The 27,787-nt window shown below is 34.8% G+C and overlaps 2 protein-coding genes across 2 annotated transcripts; both read right to left on the reverse strand.

The window, feature by feature from the left end:
• Positions 1 to 28: 28 nt before the first annotated feature.
• On the reverse strand, positions 29 to 17,770 carry mRpS18B (mitochondrial ribosomal protein S18B). Its single transcript, XM_080174546.1, has 9 exons — positions 17,687 to 17,770; positions 17,377 to 17,452; positions 16,817 to 16,942; positions 15,906 to 16,023; positions 15,305 to 15,382; positions 14,471 to 14,522; positions 1,689 to 1,801; positions 844 to 930; positions 29 to 645 (listed from the first exon to the last, which is right to left on the reverse strand). The coding sequence occupies exons 1-9, from the start codon at positions 17,750 to 17,752 to the stop codon at positions 546 to 548; spliced, it is 816 nt and encodes a 271-aa protein (XP_080030672.1). The 5' UTR covers positions 17,753 to 17,770; the 3' UTR covers positions 29 to 545.
• On the reverse strand, positions 17,770 to 27,787 carry LOC145330012 (E3 ubiquitin-protein ligase RNF126-like). Its single transcript, XM_080174544.1, has 17 exons — positions 27,028 to 27,787; positions 26,545 to 26,613; positions 26,215 to 26,276; positions 25,922 to 26,068; positions 25,662 to 25,775; positions 25,459 to 25,548; positions 25,085 to 25,141; positions 24,553 to 24,678; positions 24,161 to 24,214; positions 23,818 to 23,874; positions 23,447 to 23,501; positions 22,750 to 22,812; positions 22,282 to 22,346; positions 21,920 to 21,983; positions 21,336 to 21,409; positions 21,061 to 21,140; positions 17,770 to 20,447 (listed from the first exon to the last, which is right to left on the reverse strand). Exons 1-17 carry the CDS (start codon positions 27,128 to 27,130, stop codon positions 20,396 to 20,398), a joined length of 1,332 nt encoding a protein of 443 aa, XP_080030670.1. The 5' UTR covers positions 27,131 to 27,787; the 3' UTR covers positions 17,770 to 20,395.

Here is a 27,787-nt window from a genome sequence, read left to right on the forward strand (position 1 = left end):
CCATTTTTAAACAATTCTTTCTAATTCATTATCTGAAATAACAAAAAACATTGTAAAAGCATTGACAATTAAAAGTAAAGAAAAAAATCCCAATTTACTATTATAACTTCATACTTAATAACTTTCCAGTATGGCTTCTTCGAATCTGATTAATATTCGGTGGATTAGAACCGATTCTCATCCGTTCTCATTATTCGGCCATACTGAATAATCATGTATAGCATCGAATTAGACAATTTTCCAGGAATATCAAATAAAAATCATAAAATTAATACCAGTTTTGTTAGCCTTGGCCTTCGCCCCGTGGGGCTATCACACCTAAATTTCATCTTAAAATTTTTCATTTTAAAATCCACGAAAAGCTGTCTATAATGCGATGCGATAAATAACTTTTCTAATATTTATATAGATTTATTTTTATTTCCCTAACGCTATAACTCCACTGCACTGTAAACCCAAATTAATCTTGCCCAAAATATTTAAAATATAAAGTAGTAAAGCTATGTATATCATTCTAAAATTCAAATATAAATATCAAAATTTATTTAATTTTTATAAACGTTTTCATTATAATAAACTTGAGGAGCGTCAAGGTCCAAAAGTCCATATTCCTTTGCTTTCTCAATCTGAATCAACAAGCGTTCCCTAAAACAAAAATAATAATATCATATACTATTGCAAGGTTTATAATTTAATATAGATCAAAATAGAATGATTGGGGGTAGGAGTAATAGTCTTAAAGAAAGTTAATTAAAAATTAATAAATGGGGAGGCGGAGAAGTTTAGTGCTCGATAGAAACTTTAAGGGAAAGCACCATAGTTTTAAGTGAAATAAAATCTTACATTTGATCCTGACAGACTCCAGTTTTGAAGGTATCATAGATCTCGCCAGAGTATTTATCGATAAACTGCTCCAATAACTTGGTATTCCTACAATACAATAATAAGATTAATCACACTTTCTGTGTTCTGATGAATATTGCAGGGGATTTTGTATATTCTGCACAAGATTCATTTTATCCCCTCCTAGTTTTTTCAGCAAGAAATGGAAAAATATTTTCAGAGCTCTTTATTTTTTTCATATTATCCCCCTTCCCCCATATTCTTTTAGTTTTTTTTTCACCAAGGAGGGGAGAAAAATGGAGGAAAAAATAATTTAAGTTTACATTTATTTTCACCCAACCACATATTCTCCCCCCCCCCCCCCTTTAGCAGGGTCAACCATGCAGAATATAAACCCTTGGAATATTATTTAATAAATGTTTGTTTAATTCATATAGGTAATATACATCGTACTACATACCCCCATTAGATATAGTCTATTAGGGCTACTACATTTTAAGTGGAAGAGGTTTAGGAAATCTTTTCCATCAAACCAAAATTTCTGCCTTACTACTTATATTAAATAACCTTATCAATAAAGAAGTAGCGCTACTACAAGCGTACCTGTAGTCAACAACAAGATACATGTCTCTACAAATAGGACAGGGCGAGGCAATGGAAATACGTCCATGACAAATACACTATTAACCTTATCTATAAAGAAGTAGCGCTACTACAAGCGTACCTGTAGTCAACAACAAGATACATGTCTCTACAAATAGGACAAGGCGAGGCCATGGAAATACGTCCATGACAAATACACTATTAACCTTATCTATAAAGAAGTAGCGCTACTACAAGCGTACCTGTAGTCAACAACAAGATACATGTCTCTACAAATAGGACAGGGCGAGGCAATGGAAATACGTCCTAGTCTGATACACTTCTTGCGGGTCTTGGGGATCCATTGGGAACCTCCCTAAAAAGATAGTTTGTTTTACATATAGAAATAAAGTTAAATGGTTGCATAAAGGGGTTTTCATGTACAAGGAATAATTCAAAAGAAAAAATTATGGTTCAAAATAAAGAAAGTTGACATAAAAGCTTTAAAACATTTTAAAACTGGAAAAATAACAATTTCAACGGCACAATATTATCCTGCGTTATCCTCTTTTTTTTTGAATTTTTTTCAATTTTATACCCCCCCCCCCCCCCCCCCCCGACTAAATGGGTTGGGTTAAGCTAGGTTAGGTTATATGGCTAGGGGGCCGAGCGCCCTCGGCTAGGCAGGCTAGGGGGCCGAGCGCCTGCGGCTAGGCAGACCAGGGGGCCGTTTTTCGGGGGGGGGGGGGGGGGGGAGGTATAAAAATTGTCAAATTTTGAGAAAAATTTCCTAAGAGGATAATACCTATTATTCTTGTTACGAATATTGTCATTTTGGTGAGATTTTTTTCTTCGTTCGCAAGCTACTTATGTGTATTTGTTAAAAACCAAAAACATATTTTATAGGTGTTTCGGTACGCATGCCTTGCCGTACACGAAATCTTAATCTCCAAGCCCTCCGAATGACCAACATGTGAATGTTTACAAATGTGTATTTATTACCATGAAAACGGTGAATCTAAAACAAAAATATAAAAATTAATTACATAGTATTAATGGTTTATTATTTTTGTATATCGAGGTTGCGTGATTTCAATTTAATTAAAAATATAAAATTTCTAAAAAACTTTAAATTGGCACGAAACATATTAAATAGCATCAGAAATTGATAATTTTAGATTCAAATGATCAATAAAATTAAGGAAAATATTCGTATGTCAAAAGTTAGCAGTTAAATGGTCTATTTGTTGAAAAATTAATGTTTTCAATTTCTTCGTAAAAATATACCATACTACACTTATTATTAAGAATTAAGATAAATTCTTACCACATTATGATGTCAAACTAAGCAGGAAGGCTTATTTGAGATCTTCCACGGATTAGAGCGCATGTATATCCATCCAATACATTATTTTTATTCACGTAGCTCTTCACATGGGAATCAACAAGGAAAAAATGTGCGCGCCTTTGTTTGTTTACAAGCGAAGCGCGGAGATAGTTAGGAATGCCGCGTAACACACTCATTCTCTGGTGTAAGGAAAAGGGAATTAATGGGTTCGAACTTGTCAGGGAATACAAGAAAATCATTCCAACACACACCCGTCTAGTCACTGGGAATCGAACACAATAACTCATCTTAACATCATGCGTGCAGACAGTGTCCACAAATCACAATCTCATAACGCATAAATTACAAGAGTTTAAAATGGCATGGCCATCAGGCCTAAAATTAATTATGGTAACTTACGAACACCACAATAACTCAAACCGACTCCACTACCACATAAGGATAGGAATAAGGAATGGGAAAAGCATTCAACATTCATGAAATGCACATTTACCACTCACACATCTCATTAATCATGGCCTCATAATCTCAATTAAAGTTAGAATTACAGACCATGTAATTGCGAATACATGAATTAATAATCAATAGTACCTAAACTTTGATTAGGTACCTACATAATAATAGGCAAATGATTTTTATATTAAAAATCGCATCAATAATTAAATAATCAACTCAAACTTTTAATCAAAAGAAAGAAAGATTAAATAATGACATTTTTTCTACTAAATCTTTTTGCTAGAAAAGAAAAATAGAATTTTCATAAAAAACTTCTCAAAATTAAGCATTTTCTCCAGCAGAAAAATACTCGGGCTTACATCTAGACATTCTTAGATAAAATAGGTAAATCCTTAAATCTAACATGTTTAATAAAATAGATACTTAAATCTAAATAAAATATGACTGTGAAAAAAATCATCAAACATCGGAAAATTAAAATCTCATAATTTTAAATCTTCGTGAATCAAAATTGCGTAAAATAAAATTGCAATTGAAATATGCAAATTAAATTACCAAAATAAAACAAAAGCTCAATTATAAGAAAAGAACTTCTCTAAATGCTGAGTTTGCAATTTCTCTCTGTTTTAAGAAGAAAGCAACTTGTACATATTCATACAGTCAAAATTAAGGCAATTTGGGGCCTCAGTTAGAATGAACCCCTCAAGATACAAACTAACCAATCTTTCAAATATTAATAATGCCATGTTCCAGCTATCCTGACGGACGTTATGTCTTTCCATCACAATTTTTTGATACTGCATAATTTCCGACAGGATTTCTGGCGCAGGGCTCCATCAACTGAAAATAAACATAATTAGTGATGTTTAAATCAAATCAAAAATTAAAAGAATCATGAATAATTCAAGAAACTTTAGAATCATCAATCAAAGCAATCAAAATAAAATTATCTTATGTTTTAGTTTTGCCGTTCTGTAGTATGTCTGGCCGAGGTAACAGAGCTAAGATACACTATAGAGCGGTCTTATTAAGCTTAAATCTTCGAACTCAAAGAATCTACTTAATTCAAGACGAAAAAAATCTGCATTTTTCTTTAGGTACATCGGTTAAAAGGTAAATAGAAATAATTTTAATATATATGTAATATTAAATTATCTATGTGATTATAATAAATCTTAAAGAAATATTTGTATGATGTAAAAATTTCATTGTGTTACTTTTTATCATATCGAATTTCAATTAAACAAGGATAAAAATGTTCGTATTTGCGTAGGTACCTAGGAAAATTTCCGCGAAAAAAATCCCTGGTCCCGGAAAGACTTAAATCATTGAAAAAAAACTTGCGTAAACGTATAAATAACTTAAGTTTGCATTTCAAATGAAAAAATCTTGCGTCGATTTGAAAGTTTAAACGAAATTGAGTCAAAATTTGCGTTTTTTGTCTTTCGAAAAAAATATCTGATAAATCTACCGTAAAAATAAAATTCGAAGTTAAACAAGAACGATACTTATACTAAACTTTGGGTAGATTGATCTTGAGCAGACGTCTTGCGGAAGTCTCGTTACTCGTGGCGGCTGCGTCATCTGATAATTTGAACTTGCAAACCACGGTCCTCCCACCTGGGCGCACTTCTTCCACACGCCCCAATCTGAACTTCTTCATCAAATTTGTGCTATCGTCGATCAGCACCACGTCTCCCGGCTCGAGCAGCACCTTGTTGCTGCGCCACTTGACGGACTTGAGTAGCTCAGGCATGAGCTGCTCCTTGTACACCTGATGGAACTGACGGGTCAACTCCTCCAAGTTCTCCAGCCTCCTGGTGATGGGCTCTTTACAACCTGTCTCAAAGGTGCAGATTGCATCGTTGGTCCTGCCGCCTAACAGATCAGCAGGTGAAATTATTCTCCAGCAATTGACGTCATCTCCTTGGGTGGCATAGGTCAATGGCTTAGAATTCAAGACTTTTGCAGTCTCAGCACACAATACCAATAAATCATTGAAGGTTACAGTAGCACCAGCCAACTTCTTGTTCAACACACGCTTGACCAGCCCAACCTGCCTCTCCACAGTACCCACGAACGAGTGTGCTGCGGTGGGCACCAGATGCCATTCAAAATGCATTCGGGTATCCTTCAAAAGTTCATCCATAATTCGCTTGGCACCGGCCATATTGGTGCCTCTGTCTGTGGTAACCCTTCTAGGCATATTGTAAAACGCCTGAAGTTTTCTCAAGCCGACCAGCACGGCTTCAGTTGAATAATCAGTCAACACATCAACAAACACAGCCTGTGTAAATCTACAGGCCACAATCAACAACCAAACTTTGTACTTGGTCTTGGAACTCCTGGTACCAACGCCAGGCTTCGTAACTTCGATCGGCCCCGCAAGGTCCATATGCACCTCCTTGAAGGGCACAGAGGGCTCGACACGATCTGGCAGAATATTAGCAATTGCGGGACTCGAACGCTTGGCATATTCAATGGAACATGCAGCACAACTCTTGACCACTTTCATAGCCTCCATGCGGCCATGTGTGATCCATGCATACCTGCGGCTTTGCGCCAACGTCTTACGATGGCCTCCATGCCCCAATTCATCGTGGGACTGTTGAAGGATGAGCCGCGCCAGCCTGTTGTGGCGGCTGAGCAAGACAACACCTGGGCTGTCCTTCATAATCTTCCTGGGGCCTCCAGCAGCGGCCTCAAGAGCCTCATCTCCTCTCCCGGACATTTTCAATATTGTAAATGTCCTAAGAGGATAACATCCATCATGACCCACAATGGGCCAACAAACCTGGACCTTGTGATGATACGGTTGAAGGGAGTCAAATTTCCCCTCGGCGTCCATGGTCATCTCCTCCTCTTGGTTGAAGGAAGTCAAAAACAGGTCACAAACAGAATCCATGTATGTATTTGTGAAAGTATAGTTCTCATGATACTTAGAACTATCATTGTTGCTAACACCATCCTCATTTGCTGCAACGCCACGTTTCTTGATAAGCAGCGTTTTAAAGCAGTTGGCAGCCTTAAGAACTGCGGCCACCGTCCTCCTTGCCTGCCTGTAGGTCCTTCTTGCCAGAGACCTCCAAAAATCATTGTCCACTACCTGTGTGAACATTACCTTGAGCTTCGCCATCTTGGGATTTAGCTCGCTCTCGGGAATGGATGCATTTACCTCACCCGCCGTCTTAACGGGCCACTGGTCCTGTTCCAGGCGCAACCAGCTTGGACCTTCCTGGTATGTAGATCCAGGTTGTACATCCTCAATCGTACACAAACCACGCGTTGCCAGATCGGCAATGTTGTGCTGGGTTGGAACCCATCTCCAATCTTCAGGGCTCGTCAACTGTTGTATCTCGGAAACACGATGACTGTTAAAAACATTTAACATAACACTGTCACTGGATAGCTGAGCTAGGGCGCAGCTGCTATCACTAAAAAACACTTTGCCAGAAATGTTGAAAGGTAGGGCTCTGGCAACAGTATCCACAAGCCTTGCCAAAATTAGACAACTAAGCATTTCTAACCTTGGTATAGACTCAATCTTCACTGGTGCGACACGTGACTTGGCGCAACACAAAACTACATCATATCCTCCAGGAACTGGCCATCTCAGGTAGGTGATGGCTGCATAGGCCTGGTTAGATGCATCGCAGAAACCAACAAGCATTGGAAGCCCCAACGGCTTATCAGGAACCATCGAACGTCTAAACGACACATTTCCAAGTGCCGAACGGTCCTGGAGGCTGGACACGAGCTCCGACCTCAACTCTCCAGGTATAACATCATCCCAGTTGCATCCACGTATGCAAACTGAGCGTAGACAAAGCTTGGATTTAAGCAGCAATGGCGCTGCTAGACCCATTGGGTCATAAAGTTGTTGCACAATTCTCCAAACTTCACGTTTAGTTATCAACTCAGGTAGACTTCTCCAGAGGTCCTCCAGATCCAGATCCTCCAGTAACTTTCTACCCTTAATCTTCTCGCCGTGGTTGGCTCTGACAGGTAGGAACAACTTATCCTGTTTAGGGTCCCATACAAGGCCCAGAACTTTTACACTGTCAACATCATCTCCAGAATAAACAACAGATTTAAACTTGAAATTGCCAGGTGCAATCATATCCTCCAGCTCTTGGACCAGCTGGACAGCTTCAGGTTTGCTGTTATGACCGCTCAAACAGTCATCCACGTAAGTACAAGTCTCCAATTTGACCGATGGAGGATCTTGATACAAAATAAATTCGGAACTGAGTGGTTGCTAAACATCTCTCCACACATCCTGCTGGGCTACAACGTCACAACCTCTAATCTTCTCAGATCCATAAACATTTTGAACATCCTGCTGGGAACGTCCACCAAAAATACGACCAGTGAGTCTGAGGGCGGTCACGGCCATATCTCCAGCCAAGGCCTCACCAAAGTTGATGGTTTTGGTAAGGTAGACCTCTGGCTCTCCATCAACTGTATCAGCGAAAAAAACACGTTTCAGCTGAGAATCTTCATAGGTAGCTAATAATGAATTATAGAACTTCTGAATATCAGCCACGAATGCACACTTATAACTTCTGAACCGGATAAGATTGTGCATCAGAGTATATAATGGAACTGGGCCGTCCATCATAATACTATTGAGGCTTAGCCCCTTGCAGCAGAGGCTAGAATTGGCGCATATCCTCAAGGGCGTGGAAATAGACTCCTTATATGCGCAGACTAGGCTCGAATAATACACGGGCTTAGTATAAGCTAGGTCTTCTGGCGAAGCTTTCTGATACACTCCACGAGACACAGCTTCTTGAAACACTTGGCAGAAGGTGCTGTATTCACCTTTTTTAATCATTCTCTGCCGGTCACGTAAGCAGATCTTATAGGCCTGCTCTGAATTGTCAAATAACACACTTGGCGGCTGCTTGTAGGGATATGAAGCCGTCCAAACATGGTTCTCAAGATCTAATGTCAGACCTTCTTCAATCAGCTGCCGCTTACGCACATCCAAGGCGGACTGCCCGGCGGCTATGGCGGCGCAATGACGGCAGTTCTTACAACCGCTGCACATTGATGGCGGCTGTATTCCCAAACTCTCAGTACTCAGGAACTCCATCTTGCTGACCTCCAACTTCACAGCTTTACAGGCGACAGGATTAGCAACAGTCCTGCCATCTGCAGACACAACTAAATAGCCTGTACCAAATAAGCTTCTGTACAGTCTAGAATCACCAACCATTTTATCTGCACACGGGAACATAGCTGGTGTTAAATGGCCGATTAAAACATCAATCTTGCCGTCGACCATAGAAAAATTATCAGGCTTCATGTTGAAAATGTCGGCGGCGGCTGTAGGATCAATAGAACGCAACCCTTCTTCAGTACCAATGCTGGGCACTACCGCCGCCTCCAGAATATGTGAATTCCGGTTGCGGTCAACCAAACAAATCTTGACTGTAGGACATGCTTGGCTCTTTCCATCTGCCAGAGAAATAGTAGCTGTGCGACCAGTTGATGGCAACTCTAACTTCTTGGCAATACTTCTAGAAATCAACGTCAAATTTGCTCCACTGTCCCACATGGCATTGACGGTGACTTGACGTTTGTCAGCCGCCAACGCCGGGACCTGCTGCAACATCAGCATAAAATTGTTCTTGCTAAACAATTGTGATTCATACACTGCCGCAACTTGTCCACTAGCAACTGATTCATGTAATAATGAATTATGAGGCTGGTTGCAACTGTCAATGGTACAGCTGCCAAGCTTATCGGCTCTGGGACAATCGGCCACCCGATGCCCTTTTTGTAAGCAGAGCAAACAGGCGCCTATCTTCTTGATGAAGACTTTGCGTTCAGGAACAGACATATCCCTAAACTTGGAGCACTTAAACAACAGGTGATCAGAGTTACAACCTTCCGACGGGCAAGGCTGTTTCTTCTTGGTCTTAGCTGGAGACCCAGGTTTACCAACGGCTGTAGCTGCGGCCGCAGGATTACCTTTCTTCTTGGAGGGGGTGTCTACATCGATTGAACACCTCATCAAAATGGCGCCACGCTGTTCCTCTATAATCTTCAACAGCTTAGGAATATTTGGGGTATCCATCGAGCCCAACGCCAGGTTGAGCTTGTCCTGGAAATCACGTGGCAACTTTTTGGATAACATTTCCAAAAGAATAATGGTCAACCACTGGCTTGTGGTGACTTCCTCATCATCATCATCTTTAGTCAGCTGCTCGAGCTGGCTAACTGCACCACCAAACTCTGCTAAGACTGTCACAATCTGGTTGGAGTCCGACGGTTTAGGCTTCTTCTCCCATTGGTTGAAAAGGCAGAGCATCTGACGTGTTTTGGACTTAAAACGTGCGTCGAGGTAAGCCCATTGAGATTCATGTGATTGAATCTGAATTAACTGAAGTCTTAACTCTTTATTTTTGCAGACCTTTTCACTGCTCAACAATAACTGTAAATATGACGGGTCCTGTCCTACGGTAAGCTTTTTAAAATTGTCCTTGAAACTTACGTAGGCTGACTCTGAGCCGTCAAAGCTTGGAAGAAGACGTTCGTCGACACGATTCATATATCCTGGCGTGAACATAGAACCGGTGCCGAACTGTGGTGTGCCAAACGGCGACACAAATGGCGATGCTGTCGAAGCACCCGCCGTCGTTGTAGGCGGCTTCACAGGTTCAAGCTTAACCTCGGCCAGCCGTTTCATCAAAGCAGACAAAGTGTTTATAATTGGTTCTGGTAAGGGAAAGTATGACCCTTTAATAACCTTCACAATCTTTAAGCAACGATCATATAGTTCAGCCTTATGGTCAGGCAAATTATCACCAACTAAATCAACAACACTTTGAATGTCACTAAGCTCCTCCATAGCATCTAGAGCATCTTTCAGAGCGTTATAATCTTTTTGCACAGTAATTATATTAGAATAAATGTCACTAAACTCCTCAAGCTCTTGGATTCTCACACCAAGCTTGCTAAAACCGACCATAATGCTATCGAATGTCTCGAACTTGTCATGGACAAGGATTGACTCCTTAGTGAAATGTCTAACATCAAGCTCTGAAGATTCACTGACCAACTTCATCACTTTATCTAGTTCACTGGTTAGGGCCTCGACGGCTGGGCGCAGCCGTAGTCCCAGTTGAGCGCCTTTATTCTTTTTAGGACCCATGATTGTCACAATAATTAACTGTACTGATTACGATTATAATAGTGTGTGGTAAGGTATCACAACCAACACATTCACAAAACTTCACAGATATTTTCTTAGCCGCATCTGTTCTGTCTCGTTTTCATTGTTTCGGTACGCATGCCTTGCCGTACACGAAATCTTAATCTCCAAGCCCTCCGAATGACCAACATGTGAATGTTTACAAATGTGTATTTATTACCATGAAAACGGTGAATCTAAAACAAAAATATAAAGATTAATTACATAGCATTAATGGTTTATTATTTTTGTATATCGAGGTTGCGTGATTTCAATTTAATTAAAAATATAAAATTTCTAAAAAACTTTAAATTGGCACGAAACATATTAAATAGCATCAGAAATTGATAATTTTAGATTCAAATGATCAATAAAATTAAGGAAAATATTCGTATGTCAAAAGTTAGCAGTTAAATGGTCTATTTGTTGAAAAATTAATGTTTTCAATTTCTTCGTAAAAATATACCATACTACACTTATTATTAAGAATTAAGATAAATTCTTACCACATTATGATGTCAAACTAAGCAGGAAGGCTTATTTGAGATCTTCCACGGATTAGAGCGCATGTATATCCATCCAATACATTATTTTTATTCACGTAGCTCTTCACATGGGAATCAACAAGGAAAAAATGTGCGCGCCTTTGTTTGTTTACAAGCGAAGCGCGGAGATAGTTAGGAATGCCGCGTAACACACTCATTCTCTGGTGTAAGGAAAAGGGAATTAATGGGTTCGAACTTGTCAGGGAATACAAGAAAATCATTCCAACACAATAGGTAATAGGACATACTACGACAAGATTAGATTTCGGGATAGCATCAACAGTAAATTGAAGTCCTAATCCCCAGCACATCATAGTTTAATTAAAGTTAAAGTTTTTAAATCTACAAACGTGAAAGGGTTTTGTAAAACTCCCCTGATTAATAATACAAGTAAGAGGGTTCAATTAAAATACATGCTTCCAATGTTATGGGATATTAACAGGGTGGCCACAGACTTTTTTTAAAAATAGTATAAAATAGTATGCAAAAAAAAAGTAAATAGTATGTAAAATTTTTAAAAATAGTATGCAATAGTATGTAAATTTTTTAAAAATAGTATGAAATAGTATGCATTTTAAACAAAATAGTATGAAATAGCAAGCATTTAAAACACTATAGGGCCTTAAAATGTTGGTTAGCTATCAGTAATTTGAAATGTCCGTCTGTCCGTATGTCTTAGTTTGGGGGAAACGTGATTTTCTCGCCTCCTATAAAAGATAAAAGGCTGAAATTTTTAGACAACATTCCCATTATTAAGGAGCACAATTAACTATAAAACATCAATGGTGGTAGGACCGCTTTTTAGCAGGTTTTAGGCTATTTTTGTATTTTTCACATTTTTCTCCATATCTTTGGTGTTTATGGTCCGATTTCCAAAAATTTTTCAGTTATAGTATCAAAATTAAATTTCCTGTCGTTTCAAGAAAACAACTATGACGGTCAGACTGCCTTTAAGCAGGTTTTAGGCTAATTTTGTATTTTTCACATTTTTCTCCATACCTTTGGTGTTTATGGCCCGATTTCCGAAGTTTTTCAGTTATATATATCAAAATTAAATTTCCTGTCGTTTCAAGAAAACATCAATAGCGGTCAGACTGCCTTTTTGCAGGTTTTCGGCTATTTTTATATTTTTCACATTTTTCCTCCTATCTTTGGTGTTTATGGTCCGTTTTTAAAAAGGGGGGGTTTTTTAATGCAACCATCTCGTAATCAGTGAGCAAATGGCACTTAGAACTCGAATTTCCATCTGAAATTTTGCATGAGTAATCCTTGGTAGGTCTATTTTCCCTAAATCGAACAAAAAGTTGGAAAAATAACGGCTAACGGCAGGCGGCTCAACAGTTTTGCCAATTTTTAAATATCTATAGTACAAATTATTCACGAAACCTATCTCCACCTTATTCTCGTTGCCACTCCAAAACGCTATCAAACGGTTCTAGACGGTAGCTGTTGGTACTAGAAGTTTCAAAAATGGTTATTGCTATTATTTAACATGAATTAAACCAAAAATATGTTTTAAATAGTTGATTCCTACGTAATTGATGATGAATTTACCCTGAAAATAGGCAAAAAACGGCTAAACGGCTGAGCCGCCAGCCGTTACTTTTCCAACTTTTTGTTCGATTTAGGGAAAATAGACCTACCAAGGATTACTCATGCAAAAGTTTAGATCGGAATTCGAATTGTAAGTGCCATTTGCTCACTGATTACGAGATGGTTGAATTAAAAACCCCCCCTTTTTGTAGTTAAATATATCAAAATTAAATTTCCCGTTGGTTTAAGCATCCAGTGTGTAATTTACTTTGACCGTCAGTCTGTTAGTCATAGTACTGAAATATAAATATTAAGAAATTAAGAACAAATGTTGAAAAGGTTTCGTGATTTTTTCCTAATATACATGCTTTAAACAACTAATATCTAAATTCTTATTTATTTGTTTGTGCTTCGCTACTTATGGATGTTGTCATCCTTGTTGTTCATATATAGGACAATCCGGTCCAAAAGTATGTAGCGATAACACTAAATACTGAAATAAAACCGATATACTAGATATGGCATATTTATTTAAAGTTGATCGACACATTCCAATAGTATACAATTGATTCTAAATTCTTAAAACCAGCCTATCTATGATTAGAAAGTACGTAGCATTTTTAACATTTTTCATATAGACAGTAGATGCGCTATTTCAAGTTGTGTATGTTCAATTTATACTTTTTACGTCAATATATTGTCGCGACAGGTTATGTTCAGTGTCAGTATATTGTTTACCTTTACTACAGCTGGGAGTTTTTTTAAGTGCTGCTTTTCTATAAATAGGTTCTCATGTATGTCCGTCCGTACGTAACGGATAGCTCTTGACGATAATTTAGGTATGTTAAAGTTGTCCTATTGTTTTCAAACTGCATTATATGATGTCCGAAACCGTTAGATACTTTATAATTATTGTCAGTATGATTTAATTATGATTCAAAGGAAGATTAGCCACAATTTTATGAACGATTATTTTTAGTTTAATTTTTATCCTATAATATAAGTAGTAGGTAAGTTTGTTTTTCTAAAGCCAAAAGTATGTTGGTCCTAATCGGTTATACTTTTCAGCTAAGCTCATAAAAAACTTGGTTGGTTTTAAGCTATTTTCCTGAGGCGAGGGGCGAAGCAACAAGTGTTATGTAATTGATAAATCAACCCTATCATCTAATGAGGTGACTCGTCACACGTGACACGACATACCAGCAATTTTATTTTGGGTGCTACTCCCTTAGTTTTAGAGATAATTGGGTGAAATCTTTTTGGTTGTGTCACTAATTACCCCAAGTTTTGGTATCTTTCAAAAAAAAATCTTTACATTGAATGTAGAAATACCAATAACTTTCAATAAAGGTACAACAATCTGAACTGAAAGACTACTTTCTTCTGGAAACATTTCTAAAAAAAAATTGAAAACAAAGTAGCGATTTTGCCGTATTTTCACAGTAGCATTTGATAGGTTATTTTAGGTTAGGTAAGTGTTAATGATTGCCCCGCAGGGTTAGAGCCCCCCGCAGGGACTAGAAATAGGAGAAAAGATACTGTGAAAATGCGATGAAACCTGCTACTTGGCTTTCTTTTCATGATCAAAAAAATCAGTTTGTTTTAGTTACCTAAAAATTGAAGATTTATCTGAAATCCAAAGAAATAGTGGAAATAGTATGCAATTTTGGACAATAGTGGAAATAGCATATTTTTTTGGAATAGTTTGCATAGTATGCAAAAATAGTGGAAATAGTATGTTTGTGGCCAGCCTGGTCATATATAAAGCACCAACCAATGCAATGGATTGGATATATAGAAGATTTGTCGTCTTTTAAGGTTGCTAATATGGACCTCATTTATTGGTCATCCAATTGGAGGAGGGGAGGGGTAATATTATTTTAGCCAGTTGGGAGTAACATTTTATTAGAGTACATGAAACTCTGGTGCAACATCCAAGTAATTTTAAATAGAATCACCAACCTTCATATTTCTTCTATAATGTTTCCAGACTGGATCCTCTCCATAAGTGACTCTAAAACAAATATATTTGCATTGAAAGGCAGGCACAGTGATCCAGTAAAAGACTATGAGGAAAAAGGGTTAACTAACTGTATTTGATTCCCTATAGCGCAATGACCTTGTGCCGACTCTCAATTGGGTCTTTGAAAATCAACCAAAGTTAACTGGTATATTAACGCAGCCAAGTAACAGAAGACGAATTTGCTAGCGCAGCAGACGAAAAAGGTAATTGAAAAAGAAAGGGAGGTGTTATCTTATATATATCTGTTGATCCAGCAATTAAGTGAACGAGTAACCAAATTTATGCGATGTAAAAAATAGACATGGCTATGGAGTGGAAGGAGAGTGGGTGGTAAGAATTTCTTCACCTGTAAATTGTAATTGAAAGGTGGAAGGTATAATAAAAAACATAAATTATATTTCATTATTAAAAAAACAAAACAATTTTGTCCATAGACCCTGCCTAACGAGTCCCTTGGATGAACAATTTATAATGGATGATTGGTTATTGTACAACCCCAATGATGATGAACTTTATCAAACCTTCTGTATTCTATTATTACAGGTTGAAAAGTTAAGACATAGCCATTTTTAACAAAAAAATCAAGCATAACTTGAAGAATCTAAGGATTGAAGCGAGTACCTAATGTAATAAATAATTTTTTCCATATAATTAAGGTTAAAAAGCAATTTAGGTTAAGGAAAAGCGATATCTAAAATGCAACAACAATGTTACTGACGTACAGAAAAAAAACAAATATTGGAATAGCTACGCTATTAAAAACTAATTCTAACCTGTATGCAGCACTTTCCATGTACTTGATGGATAAATCTGGAGATATTTTTCTTGTCCTGTCTTTAGGATCATAATACCTTAAAAAAATAAAGAATGTAAATTATTCAAATAGGTATATAATGGTTATTCTTCGTATTATAGACAGCTTTCCGATAACATTAAAATGAAAAATTCTAAAATTATAACCTTTTTTGTTAGCCCGGGCCTTTAGCAACGGGGCTATCGATATTATGATTTTATTTTAATATTCGTGCTAAATTGTCTGTAATACGATACGGATATTAATAGGATTCAAAGCCATACTGGAGCCCTGATATTATATGAAGGTAGGGATTTATGTTATACACCTTGAATATTGTTTGAAGTAACACCAGTAAGATTAGCAAATCTTTGATTGCGCAAACTTTGTCTGGCAGTCGCAACAATGTATATTGCAATTACAAGGTAATGAGTTCCGACTGCTTTGGGGAAAAGTCATGAGATTTACATAGCAGCAGATAATACAATTTACACGTCTCTTGTATGATGTTGTGGGGTGGAGACTCAAGCCTGACACCTCCACGACATCAAATCAATGAAGCGGGTAAATGAAATGCTTACTTTTCAACAAATTGTCCCTCCTCCATTGGTTCATCATCTTCCTCCTCCAGATTACTATCCTCCTCAATATCTTCCTCTGTAGAGGCTTCTTGTGGCAGCGCCTCCACTGACTCCGCACCTGCACAAAAACATAAAAAAAAATTCATAGTTAAAAATTATTAAATTGATCTTATAAAGTTAAAAATCCACAAAAACATACGAATAAAATAAAAATGAAAGGAGATGTAATATTAGCAAAAAATACAATACATTTAAACTTAAAGGGGGAGGTAGGTTGCGCTAAAATTCCGTAATTGTGTGAGTTTTAAGAATTTGAAATAGAAGAAGTACTTATTTGGCATTGCAGTTACTTTAATGGGGTATAACGTGGATATGTACTCTTTTGTAATAAATATATTAGAGCAACTGCCATACAAAATTTAGCGTTCTTTAAGATATTTTAAATTCTTAAAACTCACACATTTACGGAATTTTAGCACAACCTACCTCCCCCTTAGTAAAATGTGACAGAAAACCTTTGAAACTGTTGAATATTTTTTTAGCACTTCGCTCTATTTTAATCCCCTCCCCAACCCAAACTTGTTCTGAATTATAGAAATACTAGCAGATGCGCCTCTAGGGGCACTTAGGGTAAGAGAGGAAAAGTCGAACCACCCCTTCCCCCTCATTTTCATTTTATGTTTTAAAAAGTTAAGAAAAAGTAAAAAAAAATAGGGGGGCCATCTAATACCTAGATAAAAACCTTTCATGGACCTATCAGAACCTTCACTGTAAAGGAGAACAATATCGGTTCAGCGGTTAGCGAGATCCTTCGCTACAGAAAAAAATCGTAGGTACTACTTTACAAAATAGGATTGCAAAATAGGCTAATTACTAGTTTAAGGGTTCAACATGATAAAATAATTCCTTACCTTTATTTCTTAGTAATTGTGAAGAAATGCTGAAGAGTCGTTTATGATTGATTAAATGTATTTTTTGTGAACTTTTTGGTAGAATCAAGGAGGGTAATGCTGCTGATCTTTGTACGCCTACAAAATCTAATTCAATTTTAATATTTATGCAAGACAGATCCACTTTTACATTTCTTTTAAATATTTATTTACGTTTCCCTAAACTCTCCCCAATAATCTAGGGAAATGCCATAAATAATCAATGTATTGCAATGAAATATTTCAGCACGCTTTGCGCACTCTCATTACAATCACTTGAACCTAGATTATAACACAGTTAGATAAGAAAATACTACATTTTCAGAATGGCTTCAAAACCGTTTCATAGCTACATAGGATTGGAACCGGTTCTGGGCCATGATACTGAAAAATAATTTATCGTTTCATATTAATACCTACCTAACAATTTTCATTTTACTATCCGCGGAAAGCTGTACATAACAATGTGATAAATAACAATATTTTATAGTTAAGGTTGGATAGGTATGATTTTAAACAATAGCTGTCTTGTTTAAATAAACCTGTATTAGGCTTAAAATTGTGATGTTGTAGGGAAGGTTTGTCTGGAACATGGCTACAGGAATCATTTGAACATAACCTATTTAATCATAAACTAAGATTTTTGAAAACTTTTATTGGGAACCAAATATATTTAATAACAAAACATTGGTTTCTTATTTTGTAAAAAGAACAATTTGAAAAATTCCTTCAATTGCAGATATTGTCGAAAAAGTTATATTAAAAGTAAGAGGTACCTAATTGTTTTAGATTTCGATAAATTGTAACTTCTTACAGGTTTAATAAGCAAAAGCGATGAACAAATCTATTTTTCCTGGTTAATGATTGTTGGATAGCTCTTGACTGAAAAAGAATTGAAGTCTGCGCCCGAATCAACATCTTAGCTACCTAGTTAATCTGAAAATATTATAAATTTTTATTTCATCACAAATAATAGTTTATAAATATTCAATTTTGTGAATAATTTTCCCAACAAGGTATCTCTTTATTAATTCTTTACAGGATTAAGCATCCAGTAAAATTACAACATAACAATATAGCAATTTAAATTAAAGAAATTTTCAAATAAAAGTTAACACTCAAACATCTTAGAAAGCTAAAAACTCATATACGTATAGCTTCTCATAAACAGGTATTATGAAGCTTGATTGAAGTATATATCTAAATCTTACTTTGTGACCGTCGAAATTGTGCAATTTTTGGTATCAATATTAACACCAAACGTTTTGCATAGTAAATATTTCAAATAATATTCATTGTATAACTAACTTTTTATAGGATAATATTAATGAAGTTTAAGCTTTAAAAGATGCTTAAAAATGTACTTTTACTTGGTTTTACTCTCCAAATAATTATGTCCCCCTTTGTGATTTAATTTCATTAAAGTTTCAAGTTCATTTAGTTCAAATTTGTCTTTTGAAAGAGATGAAAATTAATAACAAATATATAAGATAAATTTCTCGAAAATTATTGCTTAAATAAAAGATTTTAGGGGATTAGATACATTTTAACTCAGTTATATCAATTTCAGAAACATGGTACATAAATATTCTATCAGGATATAATTAAAATATAATTGAAAGTAAAATGAAAATTTGAAATTGTTTGAAGTTCTTCACTTAACAATTGCTTATCAAGTACAATTTTCATTGTAATTAAATAAATAGGGGGGGGGGGGGGGGGCGTAATGACATCTTCTAAGCTTTAACAGTGAGCAACATGGTCTAAACATAGAGCTAGATTCTTAAACTTGGTACATAAGCCTATTCCTATAGGTACTACATCTAAATGAAAAAAAATTTAAAAAAATTCAATTATAGGTTAGGTTATGTAAGTAAAAAAAAATTATTTTTCTTTTTCTTTTAGATGAAGTACCTATAAGACTATGTTTATGTACCAAATTTCAAGAATCTAGCTCAATATTTAGACCATTTAGCTAACTGTAGAAGTTTAGATGTCATTACTTATCAAAAGATGCAGGTGTATTAAATGGTATACAAAAAAAAGTCTTTGCAATGAATTGTTTTAAAAATTGCTTTGGGATTAAAGCAACTATTCATTAAGAATAACATTTATATCCATTGGTATCACAAAAACATTTAAATTATATTTTTAATTAACAAAATGTTTTACTTTAAATAAACTAAAAACTTAACTTAACAATGGGGGGTGAAGTATAGAGTTGATCTGCCTATAAATGTTTATTTTGTGTTTATTATTACAGTTTACGTTACGAAACATACCACAGTCCAAAAATTAAAATAATATCTGAGCCACCTAATATCAAGGTGACTCGGCTGCGAATAGACAAAATTCATTGAAAATTTGCGGCTGTCGGGCCAGATAAGTCCAAGCTATTTATATCAAAGGATGGTAAAATGATTGGTTTTAAAAGTTTTAAAGGGGTAAACACACCGTTACCCCCCATCTTGGACGTCTATGTGTCGAGCCTAATGTTATAAATCCTTATTTCTCTCTACTGAATATTATAATATGACAATTAACAAAATAACATACATAAAAAATCCCAGTAACAGTATAATAACGTCTATCATCTAAACATCTATTTATCATAAATATAATAATATGCTAAAATATCGTGCATAGTTTTAAAAAAAAGACAGTTTTTCCATTAAAGTACATGTTTTTAAGCCAAGGTTTTATAAAAACTAAACTGTGAACATTTTTGTTCATGGAAAGGGTATAACATATCTAATTAAATATTAATAATATTTATTATATTAATTGATAAAATTATTGTTTTCTCGGGGTAAAGAGAATTGTCGAGTTGCCGCACTACATTAATGTAATACCTATATATAAAACAAGAAAGTAAAGCGTACAAAGGTAGAGGGAGGTACTTTTCCTATGCCAAATATTGGTATAGTCTAAATACAAAGCTTTATTTTAGTGTTAATACTATGTAGCCGTAATAGTATCTTCGTAAAATAGAAAAGAATTATTGTTTATAATTTTTCAGAACATGGATATTTTATTTATTAATCTACTGATACAAAGCATCAAATTTTCTTTTAACTATTAAAACTTTATCTAAGTCAACAATTTTAGGTATTAATTTACAAGAATACTTAAAATCTTTGAAAAATATTATTTCTTTAATGAAATGTATTACTTACAATTCATAACCAAAGAATAGAAAGCAAATATACCTTGCAAAGTTGCTGAATTATATAAAATCTCTTAAATGAAACTATTAATTTGCTAGTATCCATTCTGTTAAATTATTAGGCTACATGGTGTAAACACTTAGGTTATGTTCATTTTTCTTGCGTTAAATCAGCCAAAAATATGATAAATAAAAAACTTACATATTTTAAAAATCCATTAAATATTTCAAAAATGTATAACAGTTGCTTTTTGTAACAGAGTTGTGATTTGGAAATTAACTTTCCTGTACCTTGAAGTTTACTCAACTATTAGCTTTTTTATCTTTCTGACTGAATAACACGAACCAAAAGATATATCTTCACTGGAGAAATTAGGATAGGTATACACAAAAGACTATTCTAGGTCAAAATCCACAAAATCTGAGTCTAGCCGTTGTCTCCTGGTGGTACAAATGCAGGGATAAGTATATTACATGTCGTGTGCCAAGTGAATTTGAGTTACTGGTTACTTTCAGGGGTAGCTATTCTAACCAACAATTCTACAACAAAAATTACGAAACCTTACTAAGTATCTGGTGGTATATCTGTTTTTGTCATGTATCTGAAGAGGGGTGGAATAGAAGGGGAGGAAAAGGGGATAGAGATTGTAGAGAAATTTACCTTTAGAGTTGTTTGTCAGAATACCATTCCCTTGTCCCTGGTTACATTTAAAAATAACTAATGGCTTCACCACTAACATCTTAAGACTCTACATTCATAGATGGAGGGAAGGAAAACAAATAACCTAAATCCATCTCAGGACATACGAAAAAACCTTTCCATTTTTTTAATAGGGCTAATAGCTACATCCTAGAAAAAAAGCTCCAAACCATATTCTAAAACCATCACTCACAGGACCTAAGCTAAGTTTACCAAATAAATTGAACCCAATCGGTTCGGTAGATTTTAAGATCATAGGCTTCAGATAAAAACCTTAAAATAGGATAAAAATGGCAATTGAATTGACCCAAAATTAAAAAAAACTTGCACAATGGCGTTTCAACTTATCCCTGCCTTGAGGCGGGTGGCGCGACATCTTCTGATTCTCCACTGGCGGCAGACGAGGGTGGTAACCGCCGGGCAGAACCGGGAATCGCTGCTCCTATTTCAATAAAGTTGATAGAATAAATTCTCAAGGTTATAGAGACAAGAAAATCAGATGTTATGTAAATAAGTTAGGTTTAAAATTAACCTTATTATCATGTTTTTGTCAAATAAAAGCTTTTTTGTGCTAAGCTGTTCACAAGTTTTCCTTGAATTTTTTCTTAAAAATTTTATTCTAGCAAATCTTTAATTCCTGAAGCCGACGTGGAACTGTTCTGACTAGTAGGGCTTGTAGGATTGTTGCTTGTAAAGGAATATTCAGCCCCTAGTTATAAATAGTTTGATAAACAGATTTAGTTCTAAGATAGTTAGTTAGTTAGATAGACAGATATAGTTTTATGGTAATAAGACAACTTGATGTAGTAATGATCTTGTAGTATTGTTTTATTATTTCTATAAATAAAGATAGAATAGATATAGAATATAAGTGGATATTATTACAGGGGAAAATGTCGTCAATTTAGGTTGCTAACATGGAAATCACCTATTGGTTATGTCGTTCATACAGTAAGAGGAAGAGGGGATTGGGTAAAGGGGGATCTTTATTTTAGCCAGCCACAAGTTTCACTTTATTAGAGTACAAGATAATCTGGTGTAAGATCCAAATCCATTAAAATAGAAGGATAGATTTAAAGATTTTTAAACTTTTGATTAGTAAGGATATTTTCTATTGTGGATTATATACCTACTAGATTTTAGATGGTAGATAGAAAGAAAATATATGGCTAAAAGATATATAGAGGTAAATTGATGAGACAGCAAGCCATCTAGATACCTGACTGTCCAGTTGGCGAACCCAGATTGACTCCAAGTATTGATCCAAGGGTACTCTGAAGGAATCCTGATCAAATCCAAACATTTAATATATAAAGACGATTAAAAACTTTGGATCATGGAAAGAAAACTTAGTAGCTGGTTTTGTCGTATTTTTACATAAGCTTTTGATAGGTTATTTTAGGATAGGTTTGGTTGGGTAAATATTAATGATTGCCCCGCTGGGTTAGGAAATTGACCCCACAGAGTAAGAGCACCCCAAAGGAGCTAGAAATAGAAGAAAGCCTACTATGAAAGTACGACGAACCCTGCTACTACGTTTTCTTTCCATGATCCAATAAGTTTTAAAATTAATGTATGAATTCCTGATAAGCTAGTAGGAGCCGCAGCACTTGGGGCTTGTTGTTGACTACTTGAGCTACTACCACCTGACATAAAAGATAGATAGATATATAAGCTATACAGAGAGAACTTGGGGCTTGTTGTTGACTACTTAAGCTACTACCACCTGACATATCATATTATATAAAGTAAAAGAATCTCTGTATGTGTGTCTGTCTGTGTGTACCGTTAACCACTGAACCGATAGGGTTCTCCTTAACAGATATGACCAGGGAAGGTTAATAAATATTTTCAGAGAGGGTACAACCAACCCCACACGAAAAATCGCCCCTAGAAAAAAATGACCCCCCCCCCCCCCCTACTTACTTTTTCATTTCAAAACTATAATTAAAATCCTCTACGGGCGTATCCGCTAATAGATAAGCTAAAAAGATAGATACTTATTGTACTTACTCTGAACATCCAGACAGAGTGATTTATTTACATTACCTGATGTAGTAGAGTTGCCACTTGAACTGGTATTACTTCCATCACTACTTTGACCAGTTGTTCCTAAATATCAAAAATAAATAATTACATTCATATCATAGAATTTATACATTTCATTTATGGTGAAAGAAAGCAAGAAAAGTTATTTTCGCGACTTTTGGGCAATCCAGCTATTAACATCTTACGCAAAAATTACCATTCAATATAGGTACTAACTTCTTGTTGTTAGGTCTTGGCTATTTCAGATTGATGCCTTGTTATTCCGGTTATTTCAATACGGATTGAAGCTGTGTCGCCAACCAGTGTTGCGGAGCCCGAGTTGGGAGCCGCCATATTTTGCCGGAGCTGTAGCCGTAATTTTCGTTAAAAAACGGCCCCAGCTCCGGACTAGATAAATAAAGAGATTTTTTATAAATTATAATTTGGTAACTCTGTTTTGTCATGTGCAAAAGCCCCTTTTAAGTTTTTCAACTCCATTTTTATCAAAAATTAAACTTTTAAAACCTCCAAAAGTCAAAAATAGACATGGGAAAAAATGTGACGAGTTTTTCTTGATTTTAGGTCGGAGCAGCACCAAAATCAAACGGCTCCGCAACGCTGTCGCCAACTACAGCTATTTAAGAGCAAGCAGCCTATAAAGTTGCCAAAACCCTTCTAAGTATTTGATACTTGGTCACTTTTCGTATTTTCTAGGTACCTGAGGAAGGCAGACCGGAATCTGAGGGATCTGTATCCAAAAATTGATCAGGCTCCTAGCAAGTAAAAAAAATATTGAATCATTAGGTACCCTCCACTTAACAAGAATAAAAATATGAAATAGCTACATTTTTACTTTAAGGTTTGCTTATTTTAGATTATATTTAGCAATGGGTTCGGGAATACCCACCATAAAATGAAATAATGGTGGGTTGGGGGAGTTTTTGTGATCAAACACCTACATAACCTTTAAAAATTAGTGATACATTAGGTACTTTTTAAAAACTTTATTAAAATAAAACTTTAAAAACTTTCTTTAGTGAACTGAAGAACATATTGTAGAGTTGCTGCGCTTCTAACATTATTGTTTACCTGACTTTGGTGATCTGAATGACGGTTACCACCACTACTCGAGTCTTCAATTAAAACCTGAAACAAAAGTTATGTTTTAATTCTAAAATTGTTGAAAAGCAGCTTATTGGACGGCCAAACTTTCAAGAAATCCTATATATGCATAGAACACAAATCATGGTTACTATAAACAGGATATTTTAGGTTTTAAACTTGATTAAAGGGGGGACAAAAGAAAACTTTCATATCAAGCAATATAATCATTAAAATTAATCATAAAATCTAGACTTTTTAAAAAGAAATCAAGTTTTCAAAGCTTTCATAAAATTCGTTTTATTAAAAAATAAAAGACAAATAAAATTACCTTTCTGCAAACAGGACAAGTTCCATGAAGTTCTAACCAAGGAACTATACAATCCTATAAAATAATAACATCATTCCATTTTCATTTATATTAATTTTCATCGATCAAGATAGTTGAAGTGTTAAATAATCAATGAAAGATTTCAATTTACAGTTTAGGTTACTATCAATCTGTCCATGAATCAATATGATATTTCTATCTATTCTTCTACCTAAATATCTATTTGCCCATCTATTATACTAATCTTATGAAAACAAAGGTTACTTTGAATTTTCATAAATTTTTATAAATTGAAATCTAACTATCATGATATTTATCTATCCAAACATCATGTAAAAAAACTACAAATATATTCACCTTCCTAAATATCTACTATCCACCTATCTACTAACCTTATGAAAACAATGGTTGCATTCAAGTTTCATGACGGGTTCTTCAAGTTTGAAATCTTCCCAACAAACAGAACAATTTGGATTTTTATCCAATACTTCTTGTGTTACCATAACTGTAGGTATCTCCTACAAAAAAAATGTATACCTATTATCTTTAATAATCAGGCAGTCTTCTTAGTTCACATATATACCAAAAACTTTTAAAGTTTTCATGTATGAAATGCCATTTTTAAATTAGGTTAAGTAAGGGTTGAGATATAATATAGGAATAAGTAAGTAGAAGAAAATTCATTTTCACTTTTAAAATAATAATGTCTGCAAATAACGGATAGTTTCTAAATTAAGTTCACGAATTTTTTACAAAAAAATCTTATTTTTGTCATGTTGAATTTCACTAGGTATTAAAAGTCCGTTCATTCTAGATTTGTTTGCTTTTTCTCCGTATACTCACAAAAAAAAAACGAATCATAGAAATGTAGACAAAATAATAAACTTAAATGACACTTAAAAGAATTGGGTATTAAAAACTTACATTGATATTTTCTTTTGTCATAGGGGGTGGTCCCGCTCCTTCCATTTGATTTAATAACTGTAAACAAAATAGATATTAAAACAGAAGGAAAACGTAGTAATATCTCGCTGTATTACACCAATGAGGTGTCAAAACTCTTTTAATAAAATATAGTTGCAGAAGAAGATAGAAATATATTTATTTGTGTCCTTTTGTCTTAAACACTAAATACCTAGAAAGTTAACAAGAAATTTCGAGTTTTCTACTCCCAAAATTCAACACATGTATATTAGTTTAATTTCTTTGAAAAATTATATCAAGCCCCAAGCATTTAACCCAATGGCAAGAATAGAGAGACAAATGAAAGATCGGAAAATATATTTAAAAATATGTACCTGTGTAATAATGGTATCGAGGCCACCTCTGCCCCAAGCATAATCTCCTGGGTTACCATGAATCTGAAGACCGGGATCGAGTCCCCCCATCTGATAATTGTAAAATAACAAGAATAAATTTTTTTCTTTATAGAACAGCAAAAAATTAAGAATATTAAGTAATTATATTGTTTAAATCATTTTAAAAAAGTAAAAAAAATTACCGGAAGAAAGTGGAAGCTTAGACTGTTACCACCAGGTCCCGCTCTCACACCCCCTGTAGCTCCGCCCATTCCGCCTCCAGCCACGCCCATACCCGTTACATTCATTATTAATTCCTGAACAAAAATATAAAATTCTTTAATAACCATAAGCCCCAATGTAAGGGTCCAACTTTTTAGGTGGATTGCAGAGTAACTTCTTTATAACAGAAAAACACAATGTATGAAATCAAGAGGAAAAAACAAAAATACTTGAATGATACCTGTATAAAATTTTCAAAATTTCTATCAGCAGAAGGAAAAGAAGGAGTTGCTCCTGTTCCTGGCCTCACGGGTCTCAAAGGTCCATCTGAATGCATTGTGAATCTGGCGCCCCCTCGGGGCATACGTGAACTTCCCTGCATGGGACCCTGAAAAGATAAATATGCAAATTAACCAACAAAGAAACTCTTCAGTATTAGATGGATTTTTTATACTTTTCTAATATACCTATACATAAGTTAAAAATAAACAAGATCAATATCTTCACTATTTAATAAAAGTATCAGTTACCCACCTGCCAATCGTCAGCAGCTGCCAAACTAAGTAGGCTTGGAAGTACAGCTTCTAAGCCTGCACCTAAAAAATGAACTTAGTTCACAAAAAATAAGATTTTGCTAATCATAAGTAACAACTATTATAATTATCTAAATTTCAATGTTTAATATGTAGGATGGGGTTATTTGTAACACTTACTTATATTTTGACTTACGATGAACCAAACTAATAAACCACTGAACTTATTATAAACCTATTATATTGTCTATATCATCATTATTATCCACCTACCTAAATAATGACTTACTTAACTTCTTATGGACACTTGACTATCTTTCTATTTAGGTACCTCTGTGTCTATGTGGTAGAAAGTCAGCTTCTTCATCATCATCTACTTGTGAAGCTGCAGGCATCTCTTCTATATAAACAAGAACAATTGTGTTTACAAGATCGCAAAAATATACAGTTAGACTCGATATCATGATATAAGACATTTTACATTTTTAGATTTTCAAAAAAGGTTGAGTATAGTAATATATATTATATAAATCTATATATAAATAATGTGGATTAGTTGAAACTCTTACAACATACTTTATATACCTACTCAAAGAGAGAGAAAGGAAAGACGACTAGAAATGGTTTCTCCTCGCGAAGTTTATTAACTCGTTTTACCATTTGTTAACTTTATCTTCAATGTTTTAAATCCATAGTAAGTTAGCCATACCCAATTCCCAGTATCCCTGTACTTATAGCTATAACTTTTTATGGCATTTTCAGCTTTTGCAATGGCCAACCCAGGTTAATTCTGAAAGTATAATGAAAAACTTGCCTATGAATCCTGATCGACATGTAGGACATGTGAAATCTTGTGTTACTCTGTCTCTTTCAACATTACACTCATGACAGAAATACCGACCCAGTACATCCGTCATTGTGTTACCATTAATCAATATTCTATAATAAGCTATTTTAAATATTCTTAAAACTAAAATCTGAATGGTAGAATAACTTTTGTTCTAAAGTTATAACAGTTACACATGAATAAAATAAACAGCTAACTACAGAGATAAGGCCTGCAACACAATTAAAGATATAATAATCACTGCTGTTAATGGAAACTTAAAACACTAAATTCGAAATAGGAAAATAGCTGAATTGTTTTATAAACTATAGATATTAAACGAAAAGCAAACAACTAATCATAGGCCGAATTTCATATGAAACTGAAATATATAATGTGCATATTTAAATATTTAGAAACCCGGTATTGGTAAAATTTCACATTTATTGCAGAAGCGTGCACCGGTATTCAACCGGGGGGTGTTAAGTCTAGAAGAGATAATAAAAATGGACAGACCTAACCAATTTTTAGCTAGGGGGTTGTTTTGACACCCTTTTAAATTATATGTCTTAAATATTATAAAAAAATTGTACTTAATATATATCGGTATTTTTACTAAATTTCTATGAGTCATTAAACACGAGTGAACAACCATATAAAATATCATGTTATCAAAAAGGGGTTAAATTACTTAGAATTAATAATATATTTCATTATTGTACCATTTCTTCAAAACATAAGTTAATTT

This window comes from Acartia tonsa, chromosome 10 (assembly GCF_053477335.1).
Source record: "Acartia tonsa isolate MP-2025a chromosome 10, ASM5347733v1, whole genome shotgun sequence".
Classification (NCBI taxonomy): Eukaryota; Metazoa; Arthropoda; class Copepoda; order Calanoida; family Acartiidae; genus Acartia; species Acartia tonsa.